The sequence below is a fragment of the Neoarius graeffei genome, chromosome 14 (assembly GCF_027579695.1).
Source record: "Neoarius graeffei isolate fNeoGra1 chromosome 14, fNeoGra1.pri, whole genome shotgun sequence".
NCBI classification, from domain to species: Eukaryota; Metazoa; Chordata; class Actinopteri; order Siluriformes; family Ariidae; genus Neoarius; species Neoarius graeffei.
In genome coordinates, this window is record NC_083582.1 from 4,221,641 (window position 1) to 4,248,829 (window position 27,189).

General features: G+C 41.8%; 2 protein-coding genes and 1 non-coding gene across 3 annotated transcripts in view; 2 read left to right on the forward strand and 1 right to left on the reverse strand.

The window, feature by feature from the left end:
- Positions 1 to 26,421, reverse strand: LOC132897436 (legumain-like). The gene is made up of 13 exons (XM_060938710.1): positions 26,350 to 26,421; positions 26,109 to 26,206; positions 20,221 to 20,302; positions 20,042 to 20,127; positions 17,007 to 17,082; positions 15,718 to 15,780; positions 15,161 to 15,224; positions 14,946 to 15,064; positions 14,386 to 14,499; positions 5,418 to 5,627; positions 3,492 to 3,647; positions 154 to 221; positions 1 to 46 (listed from the first exon to the last, which is right to left on the reverse strand). The coding sequence occupies exons 1-13, from the start codon at positions 26,419 to 26,421 to the stop codon at positions 1 to 3; spliced, it is 1,254 nt and encodes a 417-aa protein (XP_060794693.1).
- The window catches only part of LOC132897904 (carbohydrate sulfotransferase 3-like), a 166,384-nt gene that overhangs the window by 18,528 nt on the left and 120,667 nt on the right, over positions 1 to 27,189 (forward strand). The window lies entirely within an intron of this gene.
- Positions 6,931 to 7,013, forward strand: trnal-uaa (transfer RNA leucine (anticodon UAA)). Its single transcript has one exon. It is a non-coding gene; the product is annotated as a tRNA-Leu (tRNA).

The following is a 27,189-nucleotide window of genomic DNA, read 5'->3' on the forward strand; positions in this document are numbered from 1 at the left end:
TCAGAATGTTATCTCCTGGCTAACATGAGTGATGGCTTCGGTGATGCTGATGGAGGCAAAGAAATTAGAAATGAAATTAGAAATGAAATTAGAAATGAAATTAGAAATGACTGGATGTGTTTAATTCCAGATTGACTGGAACACAGCACGTACCTCTCAACCTCCAAACCACACTCACACAGATTCACTAAAACCTGCAGGTGTGAATGAGTGACAACAAACTGCACAGAGAGAGAGAGAGAGAGAGAGAGAGAAAGAGATTAAGTTAATAAGTACTCATCAAAAGTTTGTACACCCCTACGCATTCATAGCTTTTTCTGTATTTTGACTATTTTCTACACTGTAGAACAATACAGCTGAGTCAATTCACTTTCTCACTATCGTTCACTCAGAGGTGGACTGACACCGGATTGACTCTTGGACTCTCAAGGTCAAGACTTTTTTAATTGTTGTTTCAACCATATACAGTTGGTACAGTACACAGTTAAGATGAAACAGCCATGGCCTGAAGGTTAGAGAAGCAGCATTGGGCCCAAAGCGTCGCTGGTTTGATTCCCGGAATCAATCAGCAGGAAAAATGTGAGGGGAGTTTAATGTCTGAACAGCACTTTCCCCTCCCTCTGTATCATGGCTGAAGTGCCCTTGAGCAAAGCCCCTAACCCCCAACTGCTCCCTGGGTGCTGTAGTATAGCTGCCCACTGCTCTGGGGACCTGTGTGTGTGTTCACTGCTTCAGATGGAGGAATTTCACTGGGTTTGAGTGTGACAAAAAAATGGTTTCTTCTTCTTCTTCTTTGAAACAACGTCTCATATAACAACATAAAGTGCATGAGTGCAGCAGGTGCAAACATTACAGACAATAAACTATTCATAACCTAAAGTGTAAGCAGTGACTGCCAACCAGTTCCTGTCACTGATAATACTCTCTCAAGCATGATTGCTGTGCTCCCAGCTGCTCATTACATTACATACATTTAGCAGATGCTCTTATCCAGAGCAACGTACAACATACCCAGTAGGCTCAAGGGCACATCAGCCATTCCTGCTGGTCCAGGGAATTGAACGGGCAACCATTTGGGCCCACAGCTGTTTCTCGAACCATTAAGACATGGCTTTCCCATGGTTTTATGCTCATTCAGAGCTGACTGTAGCTGTGTATTTTTGACTGCGGATTCGACTGTGTTTCTCTTCACATAAAATGGACATCGGCAATGTTTACCTTCATAAAGTGCCACAGAAATTAAATAAAAAACTTATTAATGTGTTCAATCTCAGCAACCTTCATTTATTTAAATTACAAAGAACACAGTTCAATCTCTGAAACAAGTTATTTAAAAATAAAAAAAATAAAAATAAAAAACGCATTATTGCATAAGAGTCTGTATTGGCTTTTGACTTATTAGCACTGATGTCAAATTAGTAAATTAATTAGAAATAATACTGCTGATATGTGCCATGTGGTGTCGTCATAAGTTTGATGATGGTCACTGGTAGTTTATAAGGAAATTCAACGCCCACGGAAGGCAAAACATGGGCTGAGATCTCATTCAGTGTGAAATCAAGACAACATGAAAGGACATTGCAACTTGGAACAGAACCTGTTGATACTTTCAACATGTTTTACTCAGTTCTCCATGATTCATCTTGTGACTCATGACCATCTGGGCACAAATTTTTAAACACATCTTGTAATTTTGTCAATGTCTTGAATTCCATTATTTTTTCAAAATCAATGAAATATTATAGTTGAAGCACAAACTGTGACTTTTAGCATATGTGTCTATTAAAGTGGGGTCTGTAAGCCCTAATATTGTTACATTAATGGTATTTAGCAGATGCTCTTATCCAGAACGACATGCAAGAGCTCAAGCACTTCAGCTATTCCTGCTGGTCCAGGGAATCAAACCAGTGACCTTTTGGCCCCAAAGCTGCTTCTCTAACCATTAGCTCATGGCTTCCCACACAATATCACTCACATTTATACACTTTGCCATTCTGAGTTCCTTGTAAGAAAACAAAAACTGGCCTTCTGAGGATGTAAACAGAGAGCAAACAAGTTTGTTTTTTATGTTTACCAAATTCATGTGACTGGTGATAATATTTCTGAGGATATATTACATTACAGGTATTTAGCAGATGCTCTTATCCAGAGTGACATACAATGAGCGCGTGCGCGTGCACACACACACACAGCTCTTGGGGAACAGTTGAGCATTAGGTGCCTTGCTCAAGGGCACTTCAACCATGGATTTTTCTTGCTGGTCCAGAGAATCAGACCAGCAACCCTTTGGGCCCAAGGCTGCTTCTCTAACTTTGAGGCCATTGCTGCCCCATGAATATGTTTAGGATATGAAATCCTAACCATGGTTTCCCAGATAAAGAAAGATGTTTTTAATGGAAAAATATTATATTTTGATGTTGGATTCAGTCAAAAAGACTTTGGTTTGAGGTCACAAAAAACAAACAAACATTTAGAAGGTCACTCAGTAGAGTGCATACCTCCATCAAGCCACATATTATCAACATCAAAATCAAATCACTTGAACCTAGGATAATACTAAAGCTGTCCACCAAATTTCATCCAAATCCATTCACTACTTTTTGCGTTACGTTGGGAACAGACTAAAAAAATCCTTGAGCCACATACAAATCCGGATTTGCATTAAAAGCTAATCAGCTTTTTAATGTTCCTTGGCCCATGGCTCATCTTTCCTCAAAATTTCCTCAAAATCTGTTCACTACTTTTTGCGTTACGTTGGGAACAGACTAAAAAAATCCTTGAGCCACATACAAATCCGGATTTGCATTAAAAGCTAATCAGCTTTTTAATGTTCCTTGGCCCATGGCTCATCTTTCCTCAAAATTTCCTCAAAATCTGTTCAGCACTTTTTGAGTTATGTTGGGAACAAACAAACAAACAAACAAACAAACAGAGGCAAAAACATATCCTTTTCCAACACACTTGGCAGAGGAAATAATGAGCAAAATCTGAGACATGCAGAAACACCCCTATTGAGGTGACAGAATTATCCACCTGCCTAAAGACCTGAGCAGGAGACACACCAGGGGGCCATTTAAACAGATTAAACACTGCACTGGTGAAAGCACATGTATTAATATATTTTTATTTCATTTAGCATAAATTAAATTACAGCATGTTAATAAAGCTAGCCTCATTTATTAATTTTACCCAAAACGTATGAATTGAGCCGTTAGTTCATGCTGTTTCTTTGATTTGGTGATGAAATAAATGTTCGAGACTGGATGAGTTTATTTTTTAATTATTCAGTTCATTGTTTTGGAAAAATCACAAAATAAAGATGTTAATTAGCTTGTTAATGTTACTAATGATGTATTAATGTTGATGTTAGGGGAACACTGTGCAGTGGAATGTTAATGTTAGTGTGGTTTTTCTAGTTCCTGTTGTCTGAAATGATCATAAGTCATGTTAGTCAAAAAAAACAAACACACACATACAGTACAGATCCATACCGGCTCCTCTTCCCAGTTGAAGATCGTTTTTCTAAAATGCTCAGCCACGACTTTGAGTTCGTACGTGCGAGTCACCTCACGTTTTTCAGTCAGAGCTTGTGAAGTGTTTACGCACTCAGTAATCTTCTGCAGGGCTTCATCCACTGTCTTCCTCTTCTACAAATAAGACCATAATATACACATTTCAAACAGAAAGACATCGAGAGGAACTGTTTCTAAAATACAAAGGTCTTTTCACGTTCTATGATAATATGTAATTCATGACAAAATGAAAACAATTTTGACATCATGGCTAATTTTATTACAGAATTAAAAACTAAACATGTCACATGTGGGGGTGGGGTTTATCATATAATGGGTGTGGTTTAAACTTGACCCAGAGGAGTAATGGCTGATGTGGGACACCTGACCGTTGTTTCCCCCAATAATAAACACCGCTGAGTTTGTTACATTCTACTGTGACGAAGACGGTTGCTGTTCAGATTCATTTACAAAATTTGCTGTGCAAAAATAATCTCGACTTAAAAAGCATGTCAACATGAAATGTAACTACAAACATGTAGCCCTGTGGGATTTATTTGTTTTGACTATGTGCATATGTTTATTTTGTTTGTTTATTTTTATTCATGTTGTTCATATGTTAAAATGTTTTAATGATATATTTTAAAATATATATGCTAAAACTAAGTTAAAAATGTTTACATTCAATCGGAAGTTAAAAAGAGGAGCCAATCAGGTGTTGGAGAAGGAAGGACAGGTCAAGGGAGGAGGAAGGAGAGAGAGGGGAGAAGAACGACACGAGGCAGAGAAAGTGGCAAGAGAAAAAAGGTTTATGCTAAAAAGAGAAAGAGAAAGTGTAACTTTGGCCGCACGCCGGGTTATGTAACAAAAAAGGTTAAGAGATAGAGAAAGTGACTTTTAAGAGTTAGTGCAGAAATTGTTAGTTTTGAGGACTTGTGGAGACTGGCTAAGACTCTACAACGCACACTGTTGGCCAGTCAGCCAGCTGAAGCATCTTTAGATGGTAGCCAGCACGGTTACTGCTCTGTCGTTGCTGCACGAACTGCTAACGGAGCCTAAGAGGAAAAAAAACACCATTGCCGTCGTCATCCTCATCCTCGTCTTCCACAGCACAGACATCACCTTCCAAACCCACGGACACTGCTTCCATCGGGACAATTCGACCAGGCCTGCACCTAAGAACTCTCTAACATACGGTCGAGTATTTATTGTATTTCATTTCCTTTAATGTAAGTACATTATTTTCTGTACCTTTCAGTGCAACTGTACATTTTAAGTTAACATTATACTTGCCAGCTAATAAGTCAGTTTTTTCCAATAGCTTGTTTGAGCGGGGAAATGAGTATTTGAATGTCAACGGACGTTGAACTGAAAAGTGTAAAGCGATTGTTTCACAAGTGTGTATTTTGTTTTATACATGTATTCTTTTGTATTTGCATTGAAACTCTTGTATATAAGTAAATAGTTCATATTTTTGTACTTCTGTTGAATTGTGAATCTTTTAGACTTAACGTCAAAGAACCTGGGGAGCGCACCCCATATTACTGCCAGGCGAGCAAGGGGGCGCTACAAACAGATTAAAAAAAAGTATGTTATGTCAATTTTTAAAATAAAAAAATGTAGTCATTGCAGATTGCTGTGGTCGAAGAGGAATAAAACTCTTGGGGACATGCTGTTAGAGGAAAATAATCAACTTTTTTCGTGGTAACAGTAACTCTGCTTCATCACACCACCTCTTCACTCAGTATTTTACTATAACAGCTACATGCAGTGTTTATTACTCCTATAATACAGGGTTATGTTGATGAATAAGAGTCAGGCTATGGATACAGTGAGTGTGAGTACTGAATCTGTTCGGAAATAAGGAGTATAAATAATGTGGTGCAGTAGAAGTGGCTTACTCACTTTTTTAAGATCCTCATATTGTCTTTCCAGGGCTTGTCTTTTTTCTGGATCCTCTTCATTGTTAATCCTGTTTTCTTGGATTATCAGTGGAACTTCTGCAGTGTCGACCACATCGGATACTTGAATGTTCAGCGATTGGGATGTGTAGGCTTCGCTGACAAGCTTGGAGGATTCTCCAAGAAATTCACTCAACATTAACTTCAGCATGCGCTAAATAATGTCAGTTAAAGAAGAATAATTATGACATTACATGAAACAATCTAAGCATTTAAACAATGTCATTAACGTTTAATTGTCATAAATAATACAACACTTGCCAATGCCAGAGAACAAAATCATTAAGGATTTTTTTTATTCACAGAATGGTTCACTTTATTCCAAAATTGGCATATAATAATGATGTGCAGAAACCTTTAAGATATTCCATTTATTTTTATTGTACATTGTCATGTATTTCTCCTGGGCAGCCAAGTGCATACTGACTGCACCATGCTGGCATATGACTCGACATGGTTTCTCCAATAAAATAGTACAATATCCCAGCTCCCTATGATGGAATATCCTCCTCATGGGTTCCTATTCCAAACTTGGTTTATTGACAAGAGCCTGGTGGAGCCCAAGCCTCAAGAGAGGGTGTGTGGGTGAATATTATGATATACTGAATCACTGGGTCAGCTCATTGCTGGGCCAACTATCTTATTACCATCAAGCACCCATTGCTCAGAGACTCCACAAGGTTCAGTGACATGATGAAGTGACTGTTCTGAACTCTTGGCAAGGGCTTTTTTTTTTGGGGGGGGGGGGGGGTGCAGCCTGCATAGGCATGCCACTGAGGAACTCCCTCCAGAGGCTGACTGGTCAACCTTCACTGAGGCGCTCCCTCTAGAGGCCAACATGGCAGCCTCCACTGTAGAGCTCAGTTCAGAAGTCAACAGGCTGACCTCCAGCAAAGCACCCTTTTCAGAGGCGAATGGGGTGACTTCCACCAAAGAGCTCTCTCTATAGGCAGACAGGGCCACTTCCAATCAAGAGCTTCCACCAGAGGGCGGCACGGTGGTGTAGTGGTTAGCGCTGTCACCTCACAGCAAGGGCCTTTCTGTGCGGAGTTTGCATGTTCTCCCCATGTCCGCGTGGGTTTCCTCCGGGTGCTCCGGTTTCCCCCACAGTCCAAAGACATGCAGGTTAGGTTAACTGGTGACTCTAAATTGACCGTAGGTGTGAAAGTGAGTGTGATATGGTTGTCTGTGTCTATGTGTCAGCCCTGTGATGACCTGGTGACTTGTCCAGGGTGTACCCTGCCTTTCGCCCGTAGTCAGCTGGGATAGACTCCAGCTTGCCTGCGACCCTGTAGAACAGGATAAAACGGCTAGAGATGATGAGATGAGATGAGATGAGCTTCCACCAGAGATCAACAAGGTTACCTCTGGTGCCATGCTCCTCCTGGAGGTCAACCAAGTGCCTAGCTTCGCCTGGTGGTCAATGAGACAACCTCTAATACAGCTCACCAGCAGGGACCAGGATGGCCGAGTGGTTAAGGTGTTGGACTTAAGACCCAATGGATGCATGTCCTCGTGGGTTCAAACCCCACTCCTGGTAAATTTCTTTAAGCATTTCAGCTGGGAGAGATGAATATGTTTACACAGGAGTGTGTGTAAAGACTGCAATAATAATTAGAAGTTTGAGAGTTTAAATCCCAGCACTGACTGAGAGCCTTAACTGATTTCTGATGCATAAACTTTAGCTTAAAACTTTTCACCCAAATGAATATGGGTTCCATTTTGAGTTTGTTTCTTCTCAACGTTTCTTTCTCATGCCATCTAATGGAGTTGTTCTTTGCCACCGTCAACTCAGGCTTGCTTATTAGGGACAAATAAATTTATTAGAAATGAAATAATTAGTTCATATGTTCAAAGTCTTTATTTTTTTCTGTAAAGCTCCTTTGAGACAACATCAACTGTTAAAAGTGTGATACATATAAACTGACTTGACTTGATGATGCCCATGCACATGTCCATTCCGGAGACCAATGAGGTAGCCTCCAGTGTTGTGTCTCTGCTCCTGCCCCCGCCTGAGCCCATGTCCATGCTCATGCCTATACCCAAGTCCACACCCATGCCAGAGATTGACATAGTAGTCTTCAGCTTCAGGCCCATGTCCATGCTCAGGCCAACCCCCATGTTAAGGCCCATGCCAGAGACTAATGGGGCAGTCTCAAGCACCATGCCCATGCCAGAAACTGATGGGGCAGTATCCAGTGCCATGTCCATGCCAGAGACCAACAGACCAGGCTCCAGCATCATGGCCATGCCACAGACAAACAAGGCAGCTTCTAATACAAAGATCATGCCAGAGGCCAATGGCAATGACAAACTTAATCTAGAGGCCAACAGGGCAGTTTTCAACACCAAGTTTATACTCAGAGCTGACGGGTTAGTTTCCAATGTCATGCCCATGTCAATGGCTGATGGGCTAGTCTCTCAAACTCTGCCACCTGACTCCAGCAAGGACATTGTCACTGTGCCACTAGATTCCGAAAAGGACGTTGTCACTCTACAGCCAGACTCTGGTGAGGAAGTTGCTGCTCTGCCACTAGATTCTGGTAAGGATGTCATCACCTCACCTCTCTGCTCAGTGGAAGTTGCCAATCTGCCCCACTTCTCAGCTGAGGACATTGTCCAACCTGCCAGTTCAGCCAAGAATGTCACTCTATCTTCCAGCCCCACAGAAATTTGCATCATCCTGCCTCTTTGCTCTGCTGAAGATGTCATCCTGCCTGTCAGTGACTCTGAGGATGTTGTTATCCCACCCCTGTGCACCACCACTGCAATCATCCTACCATCAGACTCTGGCAAGAAAGTTGCTGCTCTGTCTCTCATCTCTTTTGAGAACATCGATCTGCAGGTCTGCTCTGCTTAGAACATTGTTCTACAGGCCAGCTTCCCAGAGAATGTTGAACGTTGGAGATACCTTGAATAATGCCTGCTTCACAATCCATGAACTCAGATGAACATTTTACAAAAAGGTCCAGGACTACCTTTTGGGTATTTGAAGACTCTCCAGGAGTAGTACCTTTGGAGAGGGAGGGAAGTTCTGTCATGTATCCCCCCCACCCCCAGACCACACTATGTGCTCTCTCTGTGTGACCAATTGTTTCTGTTTATGCTGCAATTAGTCTCTCTATTGATGCCCTTGTGTTTCTCTTTGTTCTTGTTTAAGTATATGCTCTGTGTTCCACACCAGTCATTACCAAGCCTTTTGTTAATCATGTTAGTTGTTCTGGGTTTTTTTTACTTTGTTTTTGGTAACCTTGTTTTGCTTTTTGCCTGTTCTAGTTTATGCTTTGTGACAATGCCTGCCCCTTTTTGCAAGCCTGCTTTGTTGACCTTATGCCTTGTTTACTTACTAATAGTCTCTCTCTGTCTCTCTCTCTCACTCTCTCTCTTTGGGAGTGTTTTTCTTTAGGTCCATTCCAGTGTATACCATAGATCCATCCATAGATGCTCTGGGACACATCATCAGTGATGTTTTCTGAGATCATTGGGTGTTTCAGGTCTTTCACCATCAAACACCCTCACTCAGATGGCCCAGCCAGGGCCCAGCTTGTGTTCCAGCAGTATTGACCCATGTTTTGGACCTTTTTATCTAGAGCCACCTTGAGGCCCTCTCTGCAGCCTCTATGGTGGATTTAATGGCTCTCATCTTTACAGCTCCTGTGATGCTGAGCAGGGTGTAGGTCTTACATAGGGAGCGGGCAGCAAAGCCTCTATATCCTACTTCTATGCACTCACAGCAAGGTTCCTTTGTGAGAGCTGGAGATAAGCCATGATCACAGCATACACCATCAACCAGTCTGCTTTCACTGGCATCAGACTGTGAGCTGTGAGTTGATCTTGGCAGGCAGCTCAAGTTCCCAAACCATGTGACACAAACCTCCTTGAGACCAGACATGATGTTAACATCGACTTCTTCAAAGCAGGTCCTCTTAGTTGAGTGGACAGTCCTCTGGTGCCCCTTTTCCACCAAAGCAGTTCCAGGGCTGGTTCGGGGCCAGTGCTTAGTTTGGAACCGGGTTTTCTGTTTCCACTGACAAAGAACTGGCTCTGGGGCCAGAAAAAATGGTTCCAGGCTAGCACCAACTCTTTGCTGGGCCAGAGGAAAGAACCGCTTATGTCCGCGGGGGGGCCGAGTTGTTAAGCCCGACAACAATAGCAAGACCGCGAAAGGTCGCCATTTTTAAGTGACGAGAAGCAGCAGCTGTACAAATGTGAAGTCATCAATTATTGTTGTTGTTGCTGCTGCTTCTTCTCCGTGTTGTTGTTGCTACGATGTTCGCGCCAAGGTTTATGCAAACGCAGCGACGTAACTGATGTATACAGCGATGTAATGACATGGCTCACCTTAGCACCCCGAGCTATGGAAAAGCAAACTGGTTCTCAGCTGGCTCGCAAGTTGAACGAGTTGTGAACCAGCACCAGCACTGGCCCTGAACCAGCCCTGGAATTGATTTGGTGGAAAAGGGATATGGGAGGACTGCATGGAAGAGGACAATGAGCAGAAGCAGCTCAAGTACCACAAGATGGTGGAGAAGTGCTGGAGGAGTGGCTTGAAAGCTCACTGTGAGTGCATAGAAGTGGGATGTAGAGTTTTTGCTGCCCGCTCCCTATGTAAGACCTACACCTTGCTCGGCATCATGGGAGCTGTAAAGATGAGAGCCATCAAATCCACCATAGAGGCTGCAGAGAGGGCCTCTAGGTGGATCTAGATAAAAAGGTCCAAAATGTGGGTCAATGCTGCTGGGACACAAGCCGGGCCCTGGCTGGGACATCTGAGTGAGGGTGTCTGAAGGATGCATCTGCTGCCAGGAACTGATGTAGTGGTGACTGTCAGGTCATCAACATAGGCTCTGATGGAGGGCTGCTGGATATCGGACTTGGACAGGGGCCTCTGCATGCCATTTCAGCTGCTTTGAACACCATCTTCATGGCAAGGGTGAAGAGAATAACTGAGCTGGTACAGCCAGTTATGATTCCTTTCTTGAGCCAGTGCCAGTCAGATGTTGAGCTCCCAGAAGTGACTCTAAGCCTGAAGTTGCCATAGATGTTTTATGGGGGGGGGGATGATAACCCCTGCCCCTTCCTGCCAGCCTGTTTTGTCTACCAGCTTTTGGGCAGGGGATCTTATGCCTTGGTTATTTACTAATAGTCTCTCTCTCTCTCTCTCTCTCTCTCTCTCTCTCAGGGAGTGTTTTTCCTTAGATCCATTCCATATTTAATCCCTCACTTTCAGTCTGGGAATTGGTTTCACCTGTTTGGCTAGCTATAAAAACTGCATGTCTCAAAATTGGTGGCTCTCTCCCCTTGCTTTTGTGCTTTTTCCTCTCTGATGTTGTTTACTGTCTAGAAGGCTGTGGCCTACTGTATATTTTTGTTATGCTGTTTCTTTGGTTAAATTTGAGTTGTTTAATACATTACTTGATTTAATGCTACAAAATGGTGTGTTTCCTGAAGCCATAGATGTGCTTCCCACACTGCCTGTTGTGTGTGCTTCTTTAATCCTAGGTAATGACCTTGCTGGTAATAAAGTATGGCCTGAGGAGGTATTAACACCTTCTGTAGCCACTGTCCCACCACTTTTGTTGAGATTGGATGAATGTGCAGCTCAATCTCCAAAGGTGTCTCCAGTGTGTGCTGTGATGAATGCCTAGAGTTACGTATGCTGAGGCAAATTTGCTTTCATTGGTGTCAGAACAAACTCAAAGACCACACATAAAGGATATGGTTCCCTTTGTCAGGTTTCCCTCTATCTGTCTACTGTTGTGAGTTGGTGGATGAGCAATGTGCTGACCCATGCTTCTTGGAGCTGTTTAACCTTGTCCATCAAAGGATGACATGAAAAGTGCTGATCAGGGTTAGTTTCTTCAAGGTGAGCTGCTGTTGAGCAAATGGGTGCTGTGTGGTGACAGTTCTGTGGCTGACTCAACTGTTCATGTGGTAGTTCTAACCAAATTCCATGATATGGTCTTGAAGTTGTCTCATGATAGAGATGCTGAGGCTCCAAGTCTCCCAATAAATTGGGAGATCTCCCATCATTTGGCACTTTTCTAAAAAATCTCCCGATCTCCTGACATGTGAAAAAAATCCTCCCGACATTCTATTGACTAAAGTCAAAAATTATTTTTATGCAGTTTTTTTCTGTGGAAGGTGATTGCAGCACCACTCAATTGTTGGTTACTATTTTCGCCATGTCACCTCACCTAGTCTAGTTCCCACCTTCCGCCAGAAGTAAATCTGTGTACTTTCAGTTTTCTGCGGTCGGCAGCATTTTTTGCATTGACCAATGAAAAGGAGTACATTAAGGATGCCAAAACGACAAAATACAGAACCTGATGGCTCTCAACTGCCTAAGAAGTCAACAAAGTACTTCTCGAAGTATCAGTGGAGTTGGAAAACGGAGTATCCATGGGTCAGAAAGAGCAAGAAAGGACTGACGTTCGCCAAGTGTGTTTACTGTTTTGAGACTTTCTCGGTAGCCTATGGAGGTAAAAAGTATCTTCGAAAACATTCCGATCAACAAAAACACAAAGACAGTGCTGTAAAATAAACACAGATAACACATGCTATGAGACCAAACCAAGTACCTCCTTGATCTCTTTGGCTAAGAAGGCAACAGTCCAGTATAATACTGTGTTTATGGAGAAGAGAGTTCCTGAATAAATAGACTGTGATACTGAAACTCTGCGATTGAAAAAAGGACAGTAATTGCAATGACTAAACTTAATTATCCTATTACAGTGATCCATCCACATTGTTTTATTTATCTCCTAATGTTGTGATAAATTTGATTCTTGATATTATTTTTATCATAGTTCTAAATTTCAAAAAGATAAATGGTTTTGTTTTGGAATTTTTTATTTATAATTAAATTTTTTTCAAGATTTTATTACTTCCTCCTTAATATGATTGTACTTCACCCAGCTGACAGATAACAAAATTTGAATAAATAGATGTGATTTTGATACAGAAATCTTGTTTGTTTGTACATTTTAAATCATTTGTACTGGTATGTGTATAATTTAGCATCTTCCTGTAGCTTTGTGTACGTCATTCAAGGTTTAAAAAATTCTCCCTATTTTCTGGGGTGAGTGTAGGGAGAGCTCCCTCTTTTCATTGAGCTTGGTCGGAGCGTCTGGAGATGGTCATCTTGGAGTGTGAAAAACATATGACCGCATATTGTGGTATATCTTTTGGCCTTGGCTAAAGCGTGATGTTGCTGCCTATATTAGAACATGTTATACCTGTCAACTTACAGTAAAGCCAAACCAGTCCAATAAGCCTGTTCCTCTGGTACCAATTCTGACAGTCAGTAAGTCCTTTGACCAATAGATTGTGTGGGTCCTCTACCTTACTCTGAGGCTGGCAGCAAGTATTTGTTAACCGTTATGTTTCAGAGCACAAGGTATCCTGCAGCTTGTCCACTCCGTACTGTAACCACCAAAACAGTGGTGAGAGCGCCGACTCATTTTTTTTTTGGCATCCCTTCCATCATACAGAGTGATCAAGGCTTGAACTTTACATCTTGCTTGTTTTCACAGGTTTTAAAAGAACTACATATCAAACATCATTGTGTGTCTGCATACCACACACAAAATTAGAGAGATTTCATCAGACTCTAAAATCTTTTTTGTGTGCTTATTGTATGGAGTCAGACTGGGACTGGGAAGAGGGTTTGCCATAGGTTCTACTGTCTGCCAGAGAGGGAGTACAAGAGAGCATGGGGTTTAGCCCAAATGATCTTGTGTTTGGCCATACTGTGAAGGGTCCACTGGCGGTTTTACAAACAGATTGGAAGGAAGCTAACTCACCTGTAAACCTTTTAGACTATGTAAATGATTTTAGTCAATGGTTTTAAACAGCAGGTGAGTGGGCGCAAGACAAGTTGGCAACCACTCAGGCCAAAATGAAAAAAATGTTATGATTGTAGAGAAGAAAGGCATGAGTTTAGCCCTGGGGATCAGGTCCTGGCTCTCCTCCCTATTGCGAGTTCTCTATTCCAGGCAAAATTCATGGGTCCATACTCTATTTTAACCCCTTGGCTGCCACCCATAATTAATTGTAATGTGCTGGGCATATAGGACAAAAATAGGTCAAAATTGGGATATTTTGATAATCTTTCTCTAACTTGTACAGAACTTTATATTTTTAATATTTGTATAGAAAAATCACAAAAAAACACTGTTGTAGAGTAAAAATAACTTTAGTAATCAAAAACAACTTCAAAAACCCCAAGACAACAGGTCTTGTCAATGAGAACCTGTCCATAAACATGAATTACTACTACTTGAAAACACAATGTACACCAAGGGTCCATGTATTCAAAATAACTGGGCAACATTTTTACAACAGTCTTTCATATGACCCAACCATGAATAGAACTCATAAGCTCCTGATTTAAAGGCAGACACACTAACCACTATGCCAACTCACAGTAATGTGCCACTGTGAATTTAAAATAATGTTCCCTGTAAGGTACATAAAAGGAGGTGTTGATGACAAGTAGCGTACATCATTAGGCACAGTGGTAAAAGATTTCATGACATACGTGATTCATCCAAGTGCATTGAAGGGGTTAAAGAAAGTCTCTGAGCAAAATTATATCATTGCAACTCCTGACTACCAAAAAGACACTCAATTGTATCATGTGAACTTGCTCAAGCTATACGATGCCCGTTTGGTGCCAAGAGTTACTGAACCGCTAATGTGAGATTCTGCTAATGTGAATTATTTACTTTATTTAATGCTACAAAACAGTGTATCTTTGTCATGGCCTTGTGAGCCAGGTTGTGACAGCTGTTTGTAGATCACCTGACCTTTGCCTGTTTCTGCCTCCCAATTTGAACCTGTTTGTATGCCCTTTTAATAAACACTCTAAACCTACACTTGCATTCACCTCCATTACATGACATACATACCTTGTCCCCATAGTGACATGGTGTCTCAGTCACTCCTGCCTTCCTCGCATCCTTACTCACATGTTTCTCCAGGTAGGAAAACTGCTCTCCAAATGAAGTCATGGTAAGTTTTACCTTTAGAGTGAAGTGAAGAAGAACAGAAAAAATGAACGATGTCCAATTCATATACATTACAATTATCTCATTATCCTTCTACAGGGTCGCAGGCAAGCTGGAGCCTATCCCAGCTGACTACGGGCCAAAGGTGGGGTACACCCTGGACAAGTCGCCAGGTCATCACAGGGCTGACACATAGACACAGACAACCATTCACACTCACATTCACACCTACGGCCAATTTAGAGTCACCAGTTAACCTAACCTGCATGTCTTTGGACTGTGGGGGAAACCGGAGCACCCGGAGGAAACCCGCACGGACACGGGGAGAACATGCAAACTCCGCACAGAAAGGCCTTCGTCGGCCACTACATTACAATTATGCAAGAAATAAAACAGAAGTTTTATGTGTAAAAATACTTTATTAAAGAATTAATTCCTCAAAATAACCCAAAAACTCTTACCGTCTCCATGTGCTGTAGCCAGTTAAAGGTGAACATATCAGAAAGAAAGGTATTTCTTTCCTTGTTGAAGAAACAAGCATAGGTATATTCATCAGGCTTGCATGAAGAAACTGCATACACTGAAATTCAAGGTTAACAGTCTTTCAGAAACATGAGCAGAATGTACCTAAACATATCAGAACTGTGAATTTTCCATCAGTAGATATGGTACTAACCGTTGCTCTCAGACAGATGATCCAGCATTGATCCAGAACAACATGCTTCCAAATAAATGATCATCTACAAACATTGACCAGGTTGTACAAAAGATCAGTAAACACACACACACACAAGAACAAATGTAAATACACATACAAAAATATAAATGGTTTAATGTTTTAGGGTTATTATTTTAGGGTCTTTTCATGGTTTATAAATGAGAGTGATGAGTCAGAAAAGTGCATGCAGAACAGGTCCTTATCACGTCAACACTGGAATCAGTGGCCAATTGTATCTCCCTGACTTTGTGTTGTGACCTTGCCTTTGTCTCGCGCTCTAATTTTGATGAGATCGCTGATATCTGATTTTGTGACCTTGGTTTGCCTTTTGACCACATGTTTTTTTTTCCCCCCAAAAATTGTTGTTCTATTAGAGTGTTTTGTGAAGGACCTTGACTCTCTTGACCTTGATTTCCCTGCTCATAAACTTTTTCTATATGGATTCTTGCTCTGCCTCTGAGAGCCCTGGGTTACAGAGATTTTCTGAAATGTAAGTTAAGGGTTAAAGTACTTACCTTTGAAAATTTGTGACTCTGTGACATTGCCTTCACTGTCTGAATGAGGTCATGGGCATAAAGCTGTAACAGGAGAAAAAAGATCATTATGTTTCATGACGGCAGCACGGTGGTGTAGTGGTTAGTGCTGTCGCCTCACAGCAAGAAGGTCCGGGTTCGAGCCCCATGGCCGGCCTTTCTGTGCGGAGTTTGCATGTTCTCCCTGTGTCCGCGTGGGTTTCCTCCGGGTGCTCCGGTTTCCCCCACAGTCCAAAGACATGCAGGTTAGGTTAACTGGTGACTCTAAATTGACCGTAGGTGTGAATGTGAGTGTGAATGGTTGTCTGTGTCTATGTGTCAGCCCTGTGATGACCCGGTGACTTGTCCAGGGTGTACCCTGCCTTTCGCCCATAGTTAGCTGGGATAGGCTCCAGCTTGCCTGCGACCCTGTAGAACAGGATAAAGTGGCTAGAGATGATGAAAAATTAAATGTTTCATGACCTCAGTAGTAGATGGATCTGATGCTCTGATGGAAATGAGTTCTTACTAATATTCAGTTTCAATGAAATCAAAACAACTCAAGCTGATGTTTCAACTGTACAACACCCTATAATGATGTGTCACATCTGCACCAATGACTGTTCAAGACTCCACTTCCCAGCATTTACAGCGGCCTTCAAACATGGCCACTATGGACTACAGCACCTCTCCTGCACATCACCATGTTTACTAATTGCACCTAGACTCAATCACTATTGCACTTATTTAAGGACTCTCACTGCACCTAGTCTTTGCAATGTAATGCTCAGTGTGTCCTGTTTGACTTTACCAAGCCTGGCTAGTTTCCATATTGAGATTCTGGTTTTGGGCGGCATGGTGGTGTAGGAGAACCTCACAGCAAGAAGGTTCTGGGTTCAAGTCCAGTGGCCGATGGGGCCTTTCTGTGTGGAGTTTGCATGTTCTCCCCGTGTCTGTGTGGGTGTGCTCTGGTTTCCCCCACAGTCCAAAGGCATGCAGGTTAGGTTAATTGTTGGCTCTAAATTGACAGTTGGATTCTGGTTTTGACTTTGTTTTGTATCTTTGGGCTTTGTCCTTTGACTCTGCCTTTGACCTTCTGTTTGTGCCGCGCCTCACCATTTCCTGCTTTTGATTCTGCTTTTTGTTTCTACTTCATGATTTGGGTTTGTTTGCCTGTGTGCTCTTAATCAACTCTTTTTCTGCTTTTACATCCCTCTGTTGCTTGCATAACCAGCACTATGTAAGAGATCTGAATACGACCTAGAAGGAGGAGGAAAATTCACTAAACTTACTGTGGAGTTAGGAAAGTGAAAAATTCCTTTATTTCCATGGTCTGATAAGTAGATGAAGATGGTATCATTTTCACCACTGAAAAAGAATAAATATTAAAATATGTTGTCATAAATGTTATCAAAATGTGGTCTTTATTTTATAGATTCCTAACTGCATTGTTCCCATGACAACTAATGATGCAAACAAAATCACAAACCTGCCAACCTTCACATGTTTTGTGTACGAGCTCCACATTTTAATGTCAGAGAACATGGCAGTGTCTTATCACTCAAAAATAGACAAAAAGAAGAATCTTCTCCCCCACACCCCCCCCAATAAAAAACAGGAGATGAACCAATCGAACAGATGCACAGCAGCAGCTTGTGCTCATGTTTTTGTGTTGCAAGATGATATTAATATCTATACAGCCTCAAATGAAATAAAACGGAGAGGATATCACACTTGACTTGCGTGAGTGAACCTTTGAGTAAACCAGGTTAAAAGAGTTGCCAGGTTTCATCAAAACTATTCAGCCCAACTGCATCTCAAAATCCCCATGAAAGATCTTAAAGGAACAGCCCACCGTATTTCCATAATGAAATATGCTCTTATCTGAATTGAGACGAGCTGCTCCGTACCTATCCGAGCTTTGCGCAACCTCCCAGTCAGTCAGACGCAGTCAGATGCGCTGTCACTCCTGTTAGCAATGTAGCTAGGCTCAGTATGGCCAATGGTATTTTTTGGGGCTGTAGTTAGATGCGACCAAACTCTTCCATGTTTTTCCTGTTTACATAGGTTTATATGACCAGTGATATGAAACAAGTTCAGTTACACAAATTGAAACGTAGCGATTTTCTATGCTATGGAAAGTCCGCACTATAATGACAGGCGTATTAACACCTTCTGCGCGCTTCGGCAGCGCATTGATACGGAGCTCAGATATCAATGCGCTGCCGAAGCACACAGAAGGTGTTAATACGCCTGTCATTATAGTGCGGACTTTCCATAGCATAGAAAATCGCTACGTTTCAATTTGTGTAACTGAACTTGTTTCATATCACTGGTCATATAAACCTATGTAAACAGGAAAAACATGGAAGAGTTTGGTCGCATCTAACTACAGCCCCAAAAAATACCATTGGCCATACTGAGCCTAGCTACATTGCTAACAGGAGTGACAGCGCGTCTGACTGACTGGGAGGTCGTGCAAAGCTCGGATAGGTACGGAGCAGCTCGTCTCAATTCAGATAAGAGCATATTTCATTATGGAAATATGGTGGACTGTTCCTTTAAACTAGCCCTAAATTTCGGGCATTAGAAAAAGGTGACGTGTTTTTCTTCCTTTTTCAGGCTGTATGTGGGGAAATGATCACCGTGGTACACACCCACCCACACACACACACACACACCTATTTCTGATGTATGGATATTAGTCACTCAATAATCCCCCTTTCCCTCTCACAATCTGTACAATATCTAATCATCGAAAAGGTTCTGTACATCATTTCGACACTGTCTGCACTTTCTTAGATTTAATTTTGATTATTTGTTATCAAAAATATCTGTTAATAACTCTCCTATCCTCTGATTCTCCTATCAGCATGGGGCAGAGTGGTTCCTGCATCAGTGAGCCTCTATTAGCTCTTGTTGCAGTTCCCATTTTGACCACTAGGTGCAATAACAACTCTATGGAGTGAAGTGGGGCAGTCCGCCATTGTACAACATTGAGAAAGCAACGTTCTGGATTGCAACGTACGCATTTTAGCCAGAGAGGATCGTTGGTATGAGCGAGGAGTTAAAGAAGCCATTTTTATCATCCTGGAACGGCCATCACTGAACAGAGGTGGTGGTCTAAGACAACATTTATCAGGCACCTACAATGCAGTCCTTGGCACACTTCACAGACAACTGAATGCACACCAAAACCCAGCTGTTTTCAGTGACTCACAGGAGGACAGAGAGAACCAACAACCCATTGATCACCCCAACGACTCTCGAGGCCGTTCACACCCAGCCCCCAGTGACCCACACCAACAGGATGACTCAATGACACCTTAGGATTGCTTTTCATCCATGAGAGGATAAATACCCGATACTCACTATTAGTCAGACAGAACTGAAGAAGCCTTTCGGATGAGAGGTGAAACGTCTTCAAGAATCTTCAAGCAAGTCCAGTTACTCTCTTTGACCACCCACAGTATGAACATCAAACATCAGAATGGTTTGACCGTGACATGGTTGTTAGTGCCAGGTGGGTTGCTTTGAGCAGAACAAGTGCATTAATATAAACCTGTGATTTGCAGCTGCGCTACTGTCTGAGCTGATTTTGGTCTCACCATCAATCTCAAGAAAACACAAGTAATGGGTCAGAACATTGAGAACCCATCCATCATAATGATTTCTGATCAAACATTAGAAGGAGTCAATGACTTTGTTTACCTGGGTTCAACCATTTCCCACTCCCTCTCTCTCGACTCCGAGTTGAACAAACACATCAGTAAGGCCATGACCACAATGTCAAGACTCATGCAAAGAGTTTGGAATATGAGGAAGCTAACTGTACACACAAAGATCAAGGTCAATAATGCATCTGTCATCAGCATTCTACGAGCAAGACATAGACCCTTCGAGGGGCTCCTGGAAGCAAACAGTGAAGCTGATCTTGCTACCTTTGAGAATGTGCAGACCTGGACAGCAAAAGAAAAACAGTCAAAGTGGCACACTCAACCGCAGCCTACCCACCAGCCCACAAATTAGGCTACAACAGCTCCTTACACTTGTGATGCATCTGGAAGAGTATGTGATACTCGTGCAGGACTTAACAGTAACAGCAAAAGTGTGGCTCAACCTGCAGAAATCAAATGGTCTCTCGAGACTGAACTTGCCAAGGACTGTCTGAGCTGCTGTTCTAGAAATTAATCAACACCTTCTGACCAGAATCCAGGATTCATTCAGCAGTGCTTTAAGGAAGTTTAGTAAAGTACCGTATGTTGTCAAAGATCATCTGAATTAGATGTGGAATTTGGTGAATAAAGCTAAAAGAGATGGTTTCTACCTTTGTATTATTTTTTTTGGTCCTGTTTTCTTGACAGCAGCTGAATCTCCACGCAGTACAGCCAGAAAGTTTTCAGCTGATACATCCTGATAATGAACAGTTATTTAAAACAATTAATTAATCTTAACAAAAATAACTAATCAGAATATTTATTTATTCCATGTAACAGAACACATTACTGTTCCAGTGTAGTCCTTTAGAACCCCAGGGTAAACATTTGGACCATTTGGTACATTGATGATGTTTCCAGGAAAGGGATTTCTGAACAAAAATATGACAGACAAGTAACATAAGTATCTTTCATTAATATTTATTCATCATATAATTATAATATTCATAAGCTACAGTATTTATGAATATAAAGAACTGAGGATAAATGAATTGTAATAATTTTGTTGCACATCTCAGTTTGTTATATTTATTTAAACCTCTACCCTGGAAAATGAGTAAAATACTGTAACATTCTTGTATAATACTGTAATGTATTAATTTAGTGCGCATGCGGCAGCTCGCGTGCAGCCTGCGACGAACGCTCAGGATCCTTTTCCTCTATTTTTCCTACTTGTCTTACACAGAGGATGCAGAGGAAATAAGAAGCTAAGGAGGAAGAGGATGGCTTTGAGACAACGGAAGCTTATTGAAAAATCTTAAAAGCTGTGTCTCCCCTCTAACATCATGGGGAACGTGAGGTCCCTCGGGAATAAAGTGGATGAGCTGACAGCACTGGCCCAGAGTCAGACAGAGTATCGGGAGTGTAGTTTAATGTGCTTCCTGGAGACATAGCTGCACCAGGGTGTTCCTGATGACAACGCTAAAATCAAGGGCTTCCACACGGTGTGTGCAGACAGAAACTGCACCAGGAGCAGTAAACACTAGTCTGGATAATGCAACTTCAAAGCTCTGCTCTTTGCTCCGTTTTCAATGAGAACTTCCCGTTGAATGCTTTCAATACAGCATCTACTGCTGTGTCAAAGGCTTGCCGCTGCTCCATGTTCATAATGTTTCTAGTGAATGAAGTGCTTCCGGCATAGATTCTGTAAACAATCTATGGCTTCCGGTCGCAGTTCTACTACGTCACTGCCTTGAACACGCCTCTACCCAGGGCTGTTGGAGATGCTCAAATTTGATTGGCTCCCGATTTTTCGGGAGCTTGGAAGAGCTGGAGATAGCTTGCCTTGCCAGACTAAGTTCGCAACAGCCCCCCGTGTTGCGTCACACTTAGGATGGGCGGGTCCAGGCTAAGTAAGCACAAAGGGGGAGGGCTTGCCACTCTTTTGAACAACCGGTGGTGTAACCCAGCTCACATCACCCTGAAGGAGCGCATCTGCAGCCCGGATGTTGAACTGTGTGCTGTCGGACTTCATCCATATTATCTGCCCAGGGAGTTTTCTAATGTTATCATGTGGCTGTTTATGTTGGAGGCCACAGTTCATCACCCGTGTCCTTGAACTGTGGGGTTCCCCAGGGCTCAATCCTGGGACCATTACTATTCAACCTTTATATGCTCCCACTTGGACAAATTATTAAGAATAACTCAATAAACTTCCATAGCTATGCAGATGACACTCAGCTTTACTTAGCTATGTCACCTAATGACTATGCCCCTCTTGAGTCTCTTCATAGATGCATTGACCAAATTAACAAATGGATGTCTCACAATTTTCTTCAGCTGAACGCAGATAAAACTGAAGCAATTATATTTGGCAAAAAGGAGGAAAGGCTTAGGATTGCCACTGTTCTTGAAACTAAGGGGCTTAAAGCAAAGGATACTGTCAAAAACCTTGGTGTCCTTATTGACACCGAACTTAACTTCAACAGTCATATGAAAGTGGTAAAAAAGTCTGCATTCTATCACCTAAAAAACATTTCTAAACTCAGGGGTCTCATGTCAAAACATGATCTAGAAAACTTATTCATGCTTTCATCTCCAGTAGGGTTGATTACTGCAATAGCCTTTTCACAGGTCTTCCAAAAAAGACCATCAAAGAGCTTCAACTAATCCAAAATGCAGCAGCAAGGGTTCTTATAAGAACAAAAAGGGTCGTCCGTATCACTCCAATCCTAAGGTCTCTGCACTGGCTCCCAGTGAGCTACAGAATTGACTTTAAAGCACTACTTCTTCTATTTAAAACATTAAATGGGATGGGACCCAGCTACCTACTGGATATGTTTCAATTATATGCACCAACTAGGTCTCTAAGATCACAAGAGAAAAACTTGCTAGTAATACCAGCTGTCAAAACGAAGTGTGGTGAAGCAGCCTTTAGTTGCTATGCTGCTAAGCTTTGGAACCAACTTCCAGATGAGATCAAAAATGCTCCTACTGTTGTTAGTTTTAAATCCAGGCTCAAGACAAAGCTGTTTTCAGATGCTTTCACTTGATTAATTTTTACCTAAGTAATTAATTTCCTTTAACATAATTTCTTTTAATTTTGATTTTAATGATTTTACTTTCTTTATTTTAATTTCTTTTTAATCTTGGATTTTAATGATTTTACTTTTACTGTAATTCTTTGTTACTGTGATCCTCGTAGATTGTGTCTGCGGGACGATTTTTGGTGATCCTTGTGGAAGAGCCACGGGAAGAGCGCGCTTTATGTGATCCTCGTAGATTTTGTCTGCGGGACGATTTTATTTGGTGATCCTCGTAGATTTTGTCTGCGGGACGATTTTTGGTGATCCTCGTGGAAGAGCCACGGGAAGAGCGCGCTTTATGAGTTAAACCCATAATAATTAATCTCGAGGCTGATTCCTTTTTTGAACTTTATTTCATTTTATTATTTTATTTCTACTATTGTTTAATTCTTATTATTTTTCTTCCCCAATTATTTTATGTAATTTTATTTTCTATTGTTTACTGGTCTGCTTTTACTTCTGTAAAGCACATTGAACTGCCACTGTGTATGAAATGTGCTATATAAATAAACTTGCCTTGCCTTGCCTATGTTCCCCCCTCTGCAAACCCGAACACTGCTTGTGACACTGTTCACTCTGCAATAGCCCGGCTACAGACTCAACATCCGAGTGCATTCATTGCTATCTCAGGTAACTTTAATCATGTTAATTTGGACAAAACACTTTCCACTTTCATCCAATTTGTGAACTGTCCTACCAGAGAGGGAAGAACAATAGACCATGAATCATGAAGGAGTTGTTTGATGAAACCGATTACGCGGATCTAGATCTCACGGCTCAAAACCTTAGAGATCAAGCCACTCATTTGGAAGAGACACTGGAAGATGCTACAGTCACAATTAATAATAGCATGGGAAGAACAGATGACAGGGAGTCGCGGGAACAGAATTTATTCTCGGAAACGCAAGAATCCGAGCTTGAAAATCAAAGTTCAAATACTGATTTTGAGTTGATGGAATCGCGTCATGCTAATTCATCAATTACAAGTATTCAAGATTTGCACACGATCGTTGCTGTGCAGCAAATCCCAGGAGATAGTCCCGAACAGACGATACAACGAGTCAGACAATACAGCAAAGCGAGGATAATTGTCCAGCATATGGCTGCATTCCTGAATTCATTGGCACCTATAAACCAACAACAATCAGATGGGGGAAACGGAGTAATGGAAGCGAGATTGTTTTACAAACCTCAGTCATATCTGATGCTTATAATGAAATTGCGACCTGGAGGAAAAATGTGTTTCTTGTCCCCTACGGTAGAATAAGGAGAGACTTTATAGATCAAATTACGTCGCATATTAATGACTGGAATAATGGTTCTGATTGTCAGCATATCTCGTTAAAAGCTGCATTTGTACTCCTTTCTGTAGGCCTTCAAAAGCCTAGCCCTAAATCGAAAGCCAAAGAACATCAAGATCTGTTGTCAAAGCGTCTCATGCAGTGGAAGGACGGTGAAATTAACAAATTGGTGCGAGAAGGTCGAATTATTCAAGGTCGAATAGGAAAGCTAAAATCCTCAGATCCTCCTGATAAATCTAAAGTGTTCGCCAAACTCGTGCTCAAGGGTCAAATCAACTCAGCACTGCACTTCTTGAGCGGAAGTAGCAGTGGTGGTGTACTACCGCTGACTGATGAAGTAATGGCACAATTACAGACAAAACACCCTAGTCCTCAACCAGCTAAATTGGGCTCACTCCTGTTTGGGCCGATTGATGATGAGCTTCCTGAATCATTGTACTCAGGAATTAACGGCGAAATGGTCAGACAAGCAGCGCTAAGAACAAAGGGTTCAGGGGGTCCTTGTGGTGTGGATGCAAATGGATTCAGACGAATGCTCACTTGCAAATCGTTCAAACAATCATCGACGAAGTTATGTGAGGCGATCGCTACAATGATTAAGACTCTATGCACTAAATATATCGATCCTGTGACAATAGAGCCCTTAGTGGCAAGTCGACTCATCCCTCTGGATAAAGGGGAGGGTGCTGTACGACCGATAGGAGTACCACTGATTTCAACTACTGCACAGAGACCTGCCACCTCCAGAAATTTTCTGATGATGGCTGGACATATTACTGGTGGTGATGAAAGTGAGTACAGGATGGTGGAGGCCAACTGTGTCACATGGAGCAGGAAGAACCACCTACAGCTCAACATGACAAAGATGAAAGAACGGGTGGTTGATCTGAAGAGAATCAGGGCTCCAGTGAACCCTATTAACATCCAAGGGGTCAGTGTGGACATGGTGGAGGAATATAAGTACCTGGGGGTGTACTTGGATAATAAACTGGACTGATCCAAAAACGTGGACACGGTATACAAAAAGGGCCAGAGCTGTCTTTATTTTCTGAGACGGCTGAGGTCCTTCAACATCTGCCGAACGGTGTTGCGGATCTTCTATGAGTCTGAGGTGGCCAGTACCATCCTGTAGGCTGTCGTCTGCTGGGGCAGTGGGCTAAGGGTGAAGGACACTAACAGACTCAATAAGATCATCAGGAAGGCCGGCCATGTTGTAGGAGAGGAACTGGACTCTCTGAAGGTGGTGTTGGAGAAGAGGGCACTGTCCAAAATAAAAACACCCTTAGACTGTCCTTCCCACCCTCTCCATGAAGAGCTGATCAGCTACAGGAGCGTGTTCAGTAAACGGCTGATTCTTCCACGCTGCACAACTGAGAGACACAGGAAATCATTCCTACTGTACCTGCTGCAGTCAAGCTGTACAATGCCACTGTATAACTTTGGGACACTGTCTTACCATGTATACTGTATCCTTAACTCAGGTGCAATATATGTATATAGGAATCATTGTACGGTATATAGAATCACTTCATTTTGCTTTTACGTGAAGTTATTGAACTTATTTAAATTTATTTTATTTTATTTATTTTTCAGACAATTTTATCTTCTATTTTTAGACGTTTACTTCTCTGATTCAGGAGCTTGGTAGCAAATTTGAATTTCCCTCTGGGGATTAATAAAGTAATTCTGATTCTGATGTGCATTGCATTGTGAGATGTTTATGTGATGTCACTCTGGAATTAAATTACAGGATGTATAATTTAAAAAAAATGCACACATTAATCCACTGTCCTGTTGCTTAACAGATTAAAATAATAAAGATTAAAAATAAAAGTCCGGTGTGTTGGATAAGGCTTCCCCAGAGGGTGGACCAGGACATGCTCCTTTTGTCCTTTTATTCCTCAGTTCACAAGAGGGCAAGAAGCTCGAGTGGGAACTTGTTGGAAAGGACTCAGCAAGAAGGAGGAGCACATGCATGAACTTTGGCCAAATAAAGTACCAAAACATGGTCCAATTGGACCCAGGATGGGTTCGTTGGATGCATTTTGGCGAGCCCTATGCACCTGTAAATGTTTCCGGATCTGGATCTTTTGGTTTGGAAATTAATATCTTTTAAATTTGGGTGCACAAGAGTCCTATTTCTCAGGGTTGTGGGGCTCCAGTGGATCAGGTGTGGCCCCGTTTGGTCTGGGCTGATGTGAGGAACATTCAAGTAAATTATTCTTTTGCAGAAAGCATAAACATATTTTACTTCTCCACAGTGAAATGTATTTTTTAATTCTCATGTTGTCTAATCAGATTATTTTCTCACTTTGTCACGGCCCACTTCTCCTACAGAGCACCATACTCACTGCTGATCATAAGCGATATCATCATACATCATCACCACAATCTGCTCGTCTGGAACACCATTCTGGTGTATGATCTGGTAAGCGTGACACACGTTGGCCTGTAACAGAAAAGGTCCTTGAAAAGAAATCATTTAACCGAGCTTTAAGCATAAAAGCAATTTTTCAAAAGTATCCTAGAACATATTATGTACAACATCTGAAGTTAACACTAAATTTAAGTCACTGCATTTAATATTCACACCTGAACATCATAGTCTTCCCAACCGTTTGAACCTGCTGCCAGGAGAACCCACTGTTTGCCCTTACTGGTCATGTTGATGGTCCTACAAAGCAGAAAACTGAAACTCAAGTGTCATTGGGCCAACAAGAGAATTCACAAAACTAACAATAATTATTTAAATTTAATCACAAAGAATCATAGCAGAGTTTCTGCATGTCTTTCTGATGTCTGGGTGAGTTTTCCTCTGCTTTCATCCCACTTCCTAAAAACATGCCAGTAGGTGGATAGGTTCAGGTAACTTGTCGGTATGTGAATGAGTGTGTGAATGAGTGCACATGGTGCCCTGTGATGTCCTGGCATACATTACCATCCCGGGTGATCTCACACCACATTCTGTAATTTCTTTTGAATTGGATTACTGGTGCTGAATAAAAACTGTTGATTCTTACCTGTTTTCTCTCCTATGGTGGCTTCAGCTCAGTGGGACTTTGAGTGAGTGTCCTGAAAAGGTGCATCAGGAGTTTTTATATCGAGCAAACAGTCCACTTTCAGTTCTTCTCCCAAGCTATCAGCAAGTTTTGGTTTTGGCATACCTGGAAACACAGTGCATGGTACGCAAAACCTCGTCATTGAATTTGGCTGTAAAATACACTGGACATGTCTAACAATGTGATATCACTGAACCTTCTGTATCTTCAGTTTGTATATAAACCATGTGCAATAAAGCTTTTATGTATTTTTCAGTGTAGTAAATGCTACCTGTAATAGCTGTGAGGTTCAGACAGAGATATAATCTGCACCCCCTTCTGGGAAGATTTATTTTCAAACTCAAGCTTAATGGACTCTTTTTTACTTTCTTCA

Bases quoted from the DNA above. Each gene is read 5' to 3' on its own strand.
- LOC132897436 (XM_060938710.1), bottom strand. From the start codon at position 26,421: ATGACCAGTAAGGGCAAACAGTGGGTTCTCCTGGCAGCAGGTTCAAAC. The intron at 15,781-17,006 runs GTAAGTTTAGTG...CTCCTGTTACAG, and splicing joins TTCACTTTCCTAACTCCACA to CTTTATGCCCATGACCTCAT. The intron at 15,225-15,717 runs GTAAGTACTTTA...CAATGTTTGTAG, and splicing joins AGAGTCACAAATTTTCAAAG to ATGATCATTTATTTGGAAGC.